Consider the following 10,958-nt stretch of genomic DNA (forward strand, 5'->3'; position numbering starts at 1 on the left):
ATATATATATATATTAAAAAATAAATAAACAAATAAACCACTTACGGCCATAAAGGGATCTAAAGGCAACAGCGCGTATAGAATCCAAACGATCGAATTAACAATTGCAGCGCACTCCGGTTTAGTTTTGATTTTTGAATACCGTTTCCTAGTAAAATATACATGCACGTATGTTAATTTTCCAAAAAAAAAAAATTGTGATATACTATTCAAATAAAAGACAGTTTGGTAAGCTTACCACAACAAGATCAGTCGCATATATGGCTATGTTACTGATGCAACATATAAATCCAATGATTTGTGTACGATATGCAATTGACTTTGATAATGTCAAAACCAAGATCACCAACTGATCGATCCTTCCCCATTCGAACAAATGCTATTATTCACAATGAAATTTTAATGAGAAATATCTTCTTTTCCAAAAGAGTGGATGAAGAAATCAAATTCTGTGTTGCTGAAATTTTTTAAAAATATACCCATTATAATATATATATATATATATAAATAATTTCACTGATTTTAATACGAAAAATTAAATTAAAAAAAAAAGCAAAACATATGCAAAATATTGACAAAATATAAGTAATTTTTTTTACGTATGTATTTTTATAACAAATAAAATAGATTCTAAATTATTGTCATGTTAACATTTTGTTAGTTCACTATATAAGTATTCGTGCTATAGCAAATGTTAAATTTTATTTTATACAAATTTTGTATATGTTATATTTTAAAATAAAATTTTAATATGTTGTATTAGTTTATGTTGTGAAGTTATTTCAATAATGTATCTTCTACAGCATGACTTGATTGTCATTATAAGATATAATTTTGTAAATTTAGTTTTTAAAAGCGAGTTATTATATTATGATTAATTTAATATATGTCATACTTTTTGTTTTAATATATTTAGTTTCTTGAAATTCTTTCATATTATAGTGACATATTATTGACTCATGCTATAACAAATCAAATTAGAGTGTTTATAGTTTTTAACTTTTTGATCTATTAAATATTTATGATATTCTTAAAAATATCAAGTTCCAATATTTTTAAAATATTTCAAATTAAGTTAAAAGTTTATTATAGTATATAAAATTATAGAATTCAACAAAAGAAATGTATGAAATTATATTTAAATATTCAAATTTTGACCATTTACTCAGTCAAAATTTAGTTGAATAGATATTTTTTAAAAGAATAATGTTACTAAAAATTGAATATTTTATAGATTGAACAATTTATATTTGTTTTTAAAAATTCAACTTATGGTATATCCAGAAATAAAACTATTTTAATTATAAGAAAATATGATAATTTATTTGTTTCACATAAATAGAATCATATAAAGATGAGAGGTGAAGTATAATGATAAGTAATAAATTAGTATGGTAAGTTAGATAATTAAATATTTTATTTGATGAATAATTTAGTAAAGGAAACTGTTAAACTATATTCCTAATAATTTTAAATGTCATAATATCAGTGAATTAAATTTGAATGTCACAATATCCTAACAAAAATGTTCACCCATAATTTATTATAAAGTCTACAAAAGAAAATCATGTACTTCCAAAATAGTAAAGAAGAGATTAAAAAAGTCTTTTTGTATAAAATTTTAGTATAAGTTCTCAAGTTTTATGTGGGTTTTCATCTTCTTCTTAAACATATAATTCATTATATAATAGTACTCTACTAATACAAATAAAATATTAAAAATATGAAATTTTGTTAGGCCAAACTTTTCACTTCGAACTTCATTTTCTAACAGTCTCAGCAAAATTGATTGATCACTACATTAACTGGAACCATCCAATTTTCTTTTTCAATAATCGATGGTTTCTGACCAAGCATCAGTGTTCGCCTACCAAGCCGCAGTCTTGATCGTTTTGGCCAGCGGTCATCTACTCGGTTTGGATCAGTTTGAGTTTTATTTATTGCTTTGGAAAAGCTGATTCACAAAGTAGTTTACTAGTCTCGAAATTTGAAAATTGTGAACTTGCGAACTTGTGATACAATGAATGTCTTCGTTTGGTGTAATAATATTGACTCAGGATCATGATTTTGGGACAATACATCGTCAAAATCATTTTGTTCAGTGATTATTTAATTCTGATTTAACGGCTGATAAAAGGGAGAAATTAGGATTAGTTCAGTTCAGGCCGTAGATCCACTTCTCAGCATTGCTGGTGTAAGAAACAAGTTCTTCAGGCTTAAACCACAAGCTGATCTCGTCTTTAGCTGTCTCTGGTCCATCGCTTCCATGGATTATGTTCCTGCAATTTCCCAATAAACCAACAAACCAAATCTATAAACTCTGAGAATACAATTCAAACAATCATATAAAATGCAGAATATATATAATGTACCTTCCAACAACAACTGCGAGATCGCCTCGGATAGTTCCAGGTTCAGATTTCTGAGGATCTGTAGCTCCTATCAGTTTACGTCCGTATCTAATCACTCCTTCACCTTCCCATACCTAAACCAATGTTTTTGGATATGAGACCTAAACCACAAACCAAGTCTGTTTATGGTTTCAAAAGTTCGAGTGAGTCCTTACCATAGCAATAACAGGGCCTGAGCTAAGGAAGTTACACAAGCCGTTGAAGAATGGTCTCTCCTTTAGATCATGGTAATGCTTCTGCGCAAAACCCTTCGAAGGAACCATGACTTTGATACCAACTAGCTTGTATCCTTTGCGTTCGAACCGGGAAATGATTTCTGATATCTGGTGAGAAAAGAACCATAGAGTTAAACAACTATAATCATCTATTCATCTTAATAACAAGTAACACCTGAGATCCATAAACAATAACAAGCAAATCCGCCTATCTATTTACCAGTCCTCGCTGCACTCCATCAGGTTTAATAGCGATGAAAGTGCGTTCCATCTAATTAAAACAGAGATATTCAATTAGACAGAGAGACCATGGATAACCTCAAGATAAGGATATAGCTATATGTGTTAGTGATATATTGTATTACCTCTGCAGCAAGTACTTCCTGATCTTGGAGCATGAAGGCTAAAACAGAAGGAAGCAAAATGAATAAGCTGTGTTAGTCATCAAAATCTAAGTAAAACATGAGTAAGAGTAAGTTTCTATAGAAACAAAACAACTCATCAGCTATAAGTCTTGCAGGTATATAGTTCAAAAGCAATTACCAATTCAGAAAAAAGTTGACATTGTTTTCGAGTCAAAAAGTTGAAATGTAATTACGTTTTATTGTATTACCAAGGTGAAAATTTGAGTGTTGTCATACAGAAGATAATATATTCGTGAAACAGTTAGAATGTAAAACCTGCAGCAGGAAGAGCGAGGAGTCCGGTAATCCAGCTCTTAGACTCGAAGCCAGAACTCGATTTCCGAAAGCTGGATGCATACTGTGGGACTTTTCCAGACGCATGCACCACTGTTGCTCCACCAACAGCTCGGCCTTCTGAAACATATAACCAATGTCAAAATGTCAATGAAATATGTTGGGACCTATGTCAATAAAACAGCCTCTTTATATCAATGGAATTCTCAATTATAATCTTAGGTAGGCAAATCAATCATGAGACAGAAACCTGAATATGAGAGTCTAAATTTGTTTATCCAATATTTTCACATAAAATGTGTTACCATGAAGGATTCACTCACAAGAATATCTCTATAGAACCAGCCACATAAGTTTCATGTTCAGATAACAATAAATTTCCTTTTCTTGGGATGATAGGAACACATGTAAAAGATTCAACAGATCACTGATTCGATTCGATTCAATCGAGAAGACGAAGAAAACCGAAGGTAGATTCAGAATTTATTTGACGCATCTATCTACATATATCCTCCCATGAAGTTTATCACATTTTCAGGGAAAAAAAACAGAACAACAAAAAAAGAGAGAAGCAGAGAGAAAATTTACGTACCTGATAAGAAACGACCATTCTTGGCTGAAGAAAGAAGAGACCTGGCTACTCTAGAAGCAGATCTGAAGATTTGGGAGCTCATCTCTCTTATAACACAATGCGAGAGGACTGAGATGAGATGAGTTGTGTGAAAAACTAGGTGCCTCTGAAATGAGAACCTGTTGGAGGATTTTATACCAGCATGTTTCAATCGAACTGGCATGGGTCAGTGTTGGTTCGGTTGGGTCGGATCAGAGAAGGACTTAAAGGGTCAGGATTTATTGCCTATCTAATCACTCTTTTTCCACCTAGTTTTATTGCCTATTCAAGAAACGAATATATTCCAATGTCTTTAGCAGCTAAAAATATTGTAATCACCAATTTAGTAAAAGAACCTTTCATTGACGTGAATTCTACTACAAGTCTACATCTAAAGTAAGCATTTTATATACATAGAAATGAAAACTATACAGAGCAGTGGCCAATCTTCAATTTTATTATAGAGCTTTGCTTGATCCGTTTGGTAACTTTTCTTCTGGTTCAAACTTGCAATCGAGGCGCAATAGTGACAACCATGAATCAACCTAAAATCATGCAAAATCATAAAATGGTCGCGTTCAAATGCTGTAGGATCTCTCAACAACAAAATTTGTTTGTTAAGATGTATATGCAGTTGGTTCACCTGTATTTTAGAGGTGCTTGAGCACTCAAATCTTAGACCTTGACGGGTTAAGATGTAAAAGCAATGATGAGTTTCATCAAATTCCCTAGTGTAGCTAGGTGATGAACCAACTTCTACAATATCCGCCAGCAATGTCGAATCTTGAGGGCTTAAATCTGCAATGGAGAGTTTGAAGAGACAATACAAGAAGAGCGTAAATTTGAAACAAGATTGTAAAAGTTGAAACTTAACTCACCTGTTGACAATAAATGGAAGAAAAGACAAGGGCCTTGAAGGACGACAAACCGAGGAAGCCAGTCGTCTACTTCTGTATCATCTATTGGTGCTGGCTCACCAGGAAGAGCTGCCCAACGCTGAAGTCAAAAAAAAACAAAAAATTGCAAATCTGTGATATAAGATAGGCTAAGTTTGACTCTTATGGATCACTAATATAAGTAATTCAGAGTAAGAGCCTACACTTCGGATAAACAAATAGCCAGATAAACGGGCAGAGCGCAAGACTTCATCCACATGTTCCAACCTATGGAAGGGTTGAAAGAAGAAAGTAAAATAACCGGTTATGATCTGAGTATGGAACAATTTGTGCATTATGACTTACTGGGCTTTGAGGTAAGCTTCTCTTTCTTCCAAATCAGAAAGTTCTGATCTAAGTGACTCTAACTCCGCTGCTGATAGCTCTACCTGAAAATGGGAGAGTGATCAGGAGAAAAATCTCAAACTTTGAAGCGGTGAATCAAAAACAAAGAAGAAAGGTGTGAGAATGGAACCTTCTCTTGACCGTCTGAAGCCCAAGGCAGACGACGAAGAGTGAACAAGTTCAACATAAGTGCTGCTTGTTTCAGTTTTCTACGAGTCCGTGACTGGCTATGAGACCTAAACTAAAGCAAAGCACCCAAAAACACAATCGATGTCAGCTCAAAGATTCCCATTCTAGCATATTGGTGTGCCAGCAAACAAGTTACCTCAGAGAAAGATCCTCCTTTTGCTGCGACTGCGAAGATGATGGAGTATTGTCTTGAGAACTGGGACTAGGAGGACTAAAGTAATCAGGTAATATGTTTAACTTCCTAGGAGTACCATCACCCATGAATCTGAAATTTTGGGCTTATGAAACGAATTCAGAACCTTCCACAAGATGATGAATGAAAGCGTACAGCAAGAGTTCCTTCATTCAAAAATGAAAAATACAGGTTACTATCACAGCTTCTAGAGTACTATCACTAATTCCGTGAATGCACATTAGTGCGCCACTATGACCAACTACATAACTTGATTGATCCCTCAAAAGAAGTCAACGGACACCACAGTTTTTTCCACATATTTTTACATAGTAAACTTGTCTAAGCATGAACTAATCTAAGATTCTGATATAAAGGGAAGCAAATCAGGCAATATGAATGTTAGCATCTCATGAACACTTAAATCTCGCCAAGTGACATGTCTCACAGTAGTATGCTTATTGTGTATCATACAACTAAATCAAGAAGTATCATCACAAGAAACAAACAATCATACCTTTGTATCCTATCTATCTTTCACTGCTGACCCAATTTTTAATAATCCCACTTCACAGATCAAATTTGTTAATCTTCAAAGTTTCTGCAAAACAAATCGGTATTAAAAAAAGAGCTCTTGTTAAGATTATAAAGCTCCCAAAATCAAAAGTTACAGGATCGAATTTTCTGGGAAATAAGCAAAGAAGAAAACCCAAAAAAATTGGAAACCCTAAACCACGAAAGCAATAAAAAAACCTTGAAAAGCACAAGCAATAGTAGAAACTCTGGAAAAAAAATGACGAAAAGATCGACAGCAGAACTTGTTTGAACCTACCTACCTGATCGAATGAGAGAGAGAGCTTGAAGACGAATTAAATTTTTTTAACGAACTCAAAACAAAAAATGTGATTTCTGTTTTTAAAGGAAAGTGTGTTTTTTTTTTTGGTTAGGTGCTTTGGCTGCTCCAAGCAAGACGATAGTAGAAAAAGACGTTTGTACCCCCAGGTTACTTCCGCCAGCCAGCTCTAACCCACACATGGGGGCATTGTTATAGATTCTCTACAATGTCAAAAACTTTATTTAATTAAGGAAAAATGTATGAGATAAACCTGGTCTTCCGATAACTTAGATAGTTTAATTTCAATAATTAATGTCTGTATATATCTTGATCCTATCTTATTATGCTTTTACATAGTACTATTTAAAATACTGTATTTGAATTTGAAAAAGTAAACAAATAATGGAAAGTGTTTTATTTCGTACTGAACATTTTTAAAAAATATGTTGCCAACTATACTAATAAGTATTTGGTGATACCGATGAGTGTGAAGGACAGCCTAAGACAAAAGTGGATGGATGGGGTAATGATGATGATTTGGGAGTATGGGATTCCAATTATTAATGTCGTTGACCTCTATATGCTTTATCTCTTGTTCTTGCAGCCTTTTTCCTTAATTAACCAAACAAACCACATTATTAGCAATTATTCGTTAATCACAAAAAAGAACACATTAGCAATAATCTTTAGTTTAGGCCCATAGTACATTGGTCCAGTTTGAACATATGACAAAGCCCAAATGTTACTACGCTTTCTCCGGTGACGCGTAAACCGGTTCAGGACCAACTAGTAGTGGGAGAGAAGTCATCTAACTGAAATCATCATGATATGTGGTCATTATAACCTAGATTATATAACAAGGCAACAAGCGAATCACAAACGCTTGGTTCCTTCTTTCTCTCTTCTTCGTCTTCTTCCTATCTCCCTCTTAGTCAGCTCTAAACTACTCTGCCAGACGAAAAGAAAATTATGGTGACTTCTTTGATCACTATACCGATTAGCGACCATGATGAGAACTCCAACTTATGGATCTCATTGTTTCAAGTGCTTCCTCCATCAAAGACAACACATTTCTCCTCTCTCTTCTTTCTTGGACTCACTATAATACATACCAGTCTCAAACACAACAGGTTCATCGCTCATTCCGTAAAATTTGCATCAAGATTCATAGTCAAAGCTGTAAATTTACCTTCGATACACACTAATCAAACTGCAGAAATTTTCTTGTGCAATACTATAGATCTGTCGTCCATCTACAACTGCTAGAAAAAACGTCAAGATACACACTAATCAGACTGCAGAAATTTACCTTTGTAATCACACGCACGGTAAATATTATAGTTTTTTCTAGCAGTGGTGGATGGACAACAGATCTTGCATGGCGTCAACTTGAATTTGTTCCATGAACAGACTCATTACGAGAACACTTAGGACCAAAGTTTTGCCTTCCATCTTTCGATTGATTAGTGTTTTGATCGCAAAATATATGTGGAGAGTAAGTTTGTAATGAAGAAATGGTGATGAATCAAGGCCCGCTTAAATACTAGATGGTGTACAATTCGCAACCACAAAATTCATTTAATCTCATCACATGATCTATAGGATCTGTACACGTTGCATGGACCATCTCTTCTCTCAATGGCTACCTTCATGACTGGGAAATTATTTTTTTCGCTCTTTTTAATTTCTTTTTCATTTAATTTGGTTAAATAAGAAGAAAAGACCTCTTAAAATTTGGTGGTACTTATATATTTTGAATTCGGATGCTTAATACAATTCACTACTCCTTGTTAGTTTTGTATATTCATAATAATAAGCAAAGGTTTGCCCCAAAAAAAAAAAAGCAAAGAAGTCTAAACACCTCAAAAGTAGACAAGCTTTTGTGATACCCCATTACCAGTTCTTGCTCGATCCTTAAATTTTTAAGAATACAGCTAGATGATGACAAACTGAATTAGTAGACAAAAATCCAAAAAGTTGTTTACAACGTGTTTTGTGTTTCGATATTATATGTTGGGACCAAATGAATGCTTGCTGTCTTATAATATACTACTAGATATTCACCCGCGATACATCGCGGGACTATTTTTCATAAAAATATATAATTTGTTTTATTGATTAACTATATATAACTAATGTTTAATTTGTATTTTTTAAAATTTACAACCTTACAAATATAGATATATAAGATAGTATAGAAATTAAAAAGTATTTTGTTTAAGATTTATTGTTTTATATTATTGTATAAGTGTATAACATACAATTAAATAAGTAGTGATTTATCGTAGGAATATATTGTGTGTGTTTTTTTTTAATTTACAGATAGTAGTATTTTTATTATTTTAAATTGTTTAGATATATGTACATGATAATTTTGTATTGTAGTTTTGTATGTTTTATATATATAAAGAATCAGTTAACTTTGTTGTCAAAAAAAAAAAAATCAGTTAACTTTAGTATATAGAGTTTTGTTGTGAAATACAAATAAAAGTTGTTAACAGTTATTTGTTGGGATTGACATGAATTCCACATTATTTTTCTTTTAATAACCTTTGGGTATTAAAATGGACCCAAGATGTGTTTATATAATTTGTTTAGAAAATGTTTCTATGGAGAAAATATTGTTTTGTAAAATTGAAAACTTAATATTAATTAAATTTATTATAAACTTAATATTTAATATTAAAGGAAGTGGTTCCTATTGTTTTGGAAATTTTAAAGGATGAGAAATCTTGTTTCCAAAAATTAAAATTTTAATATAAATAAATTAAATAAAAAATAAATTAATAATTAATGCTAATGGCATACTTGTAAATATATTCCAACTCCAGGATTTATTTACTAAGTGTCTCAAAAAATGTATATATAGATATTTATTCTGATTCATTTATTTTTCAACCATGCCATTTTTTAATATATTAATAGAAAATCATTATTATCAAAAGGGCGAATTTGTACCATAACCAAAACAAAAAAATCAACCCAACTAACATTAAAAATTAAGAGAGTAACCATTGGCTAGTGTAAAATGACAAGAGAGGGGTAATTGTGAGTAACACACGCATTTTAAAGAAGTGTTGGAGTATGAGATATTTTTTATCTATTTATTTATCTGATTAAATAATTTATACCTTTTTAAATTTTGATTTCATATATTTTTTTAACAGAAATAATTAAAATTTTGAAATTTATCATAAAAAGTTAGAATTGTTTTTCTACATTTGACATAACTTGGATAATTAAAATTGGATGTTGAAAATTTGAAATGATGAATAGTTTTTATAATAAGAACAAGTTATACTAAGGGCATCAAGGGGAACACTTTTGGGTGTTCTTAGAGTAAAAATATTATGAAAATAATGTAAGATCATTAGTTTAGATCTTTTGTTAAGAACTTTGTTATTGGGAGAACATGTTTAAGATCATAAAATTTAATAATATAATAATCTTAAACATATTACATTTATAAAAACTTTAAAAATAACATTTAAATTGCAAACTTGTAAAACTTTTACTAAAATTCAAAATACAATACCAAACTTTTATGAAACAAAAAAAACATTAAAGATAAAAAAAAACAAACAAACATATTACTCAATTAAAGCACACAAACATTTTATTTAATTAATATATAGTTTAATGTCCAAATTTATTCCATATATTCTCAATCAAATCCTCTTTTAATTTGTGAAAAATTATTTGCAAAAAATTGTATCCATTCACAGTTTGCCACGTCAGCTTAAAACTGAGCCAAAATCAGTTCTACATCAAGAACCAAAAAAGTGTTCTAAACCCACTATTGATTATTTTTCTAATTTTTTTGGGTTTAGAACACCCTTGGTGTTCTCCCTATAAAGATGGCCTAAGAGTCTAGGACTAAAGTATATGATCTGCAAGATTCAAACTCAACTATATATATATATATATGTATATGCAGTGTAAAAAAAATGTGAATAGTGAATTTTGAAATGAAATGTTATAAAAAATAGATACGGTAAATGAAATAGTATAGAAAAAATAAAATAGTATGGAACATAAACTTAAACACACACAAAACGCTATACATTAAGCGATACAACAAACACAACCCAATCTACTGTGTTAAATGGTAACCGTAAGAGATAAAACATAGACAACTCAAAAGATGAAATTTAACGCATAACAAAAAAAAACGCTATACCCTAAGGGATACAACATAGGCCACCCAAGCAACCATGTCAAACGCTAATCATAAGAGATAAAACATAGACAACTCAAAATATGAATTAAACGCATAACAATAAAAATCGCTATACCCTAAGGGATACAACATAGGCAACCCAAGCAACCATATCAAACGCTAACCATAAGAGATAAAACATAAATAACTCTAACGACCAAAATAAACGCACAACAAAAAGAAGTTATACTCTAAAAGATACAACATATGCAAACCACATCAACTGAGTTAAACACTGATAATAAATGATATACTCTATAAATCGTTCATATATTTATAATTATAATTCAATTTATGTAATTTGAAACTTGAGAAATATATTTTTTTAA

At 31.2% G+C, this 10,958-nt stretch overlaps 1 protein-coding gene across 3 annotated transcripts; it reads right to left on the reverse strand.

Moving 5' to 3' along the window:
- Positions 1–1,958: 1,958 nt before the first annotated feature.
- LOC104731075 (uncharacterized) lies at positions 1,959–7,918 on the reverse strand. Of its 3 annotated transcripts, XM_010450338.2 has the most exons (16): positions 6,412–7,918; positions 6,093–6,176; positions 5,540–5,742; positions 5,345–5,450; positions 5,176–5,258; positions 5,034–5,097; positions 4,813–4,930; positions 4,578–4,732; positions 4,424–4,479; positions 3,917–3,978; positions 3,307–3,444; positions 2,992–3,029; positions 2,847–2,897; positions 2,567–2,734; positions 2,373–2,485; positions 1,959–2,279 (listed from the first exon to the last, which is right to left on the reverse strand). In XM_010450338.2, the coding sequence occupies exons 3-16, from the start codon at positions 5,662–5,664 to the stop codon at positions 2,156–2,158; spliced, it is 1,401 nt and encodes a 466-aa protein (XP_010448640.2). In that variant the 5' UTR covers positions 5,665–5,742; positions 6,093–6,176; positions 6,412–7,918; the 3' UTR covers positions 1,959–2,155. The 3 variants fall into 3 exon arrangements, with proteins under 3 accessions (XP_010448640.2, XP_010448643.1, XP_087335534.1); XM_010450341.3 differs by lacking the exons at positions 1,959–2,279; positions 2,373–2,485; positions 2,567–2,734; ... (2 more) ...; positions 3,307–3,444; positions 3,917–3,978 and having other exon boundaries at positions 4,277–4,479; positions 6,329–6,631; positions 6,890–7,022; positions 7,117–7,509; XM_087479408.1 differs by lacking the exons at positions 1,959–2,279; positions 2,373–2,485; positions 2,567–2,734; ... (2 more) ...; positions 3,307–3,444; positions 3,917–3,978 and having other exon boundaries at positions 4,277–4,479; positions 7,720–7,918.
- Positions 7,919–10,958: the final 3,040 nt, after the last annotated feature.

This window comes from Camelina sativa, chromosome 12, assembly GCF_030686135.1.
Source record: "Camelina sativa cultivar CO46 ecotype springtype chromosome 12, ASM3068613v1".
Taxonomy (NCBI): domain Eukaryota; kingdom Viridiplantae; phylum Streptophyta; class Magnoliopsida; order Brassicales; family Brassicaceae; genus Camelina; species Camelina sativa.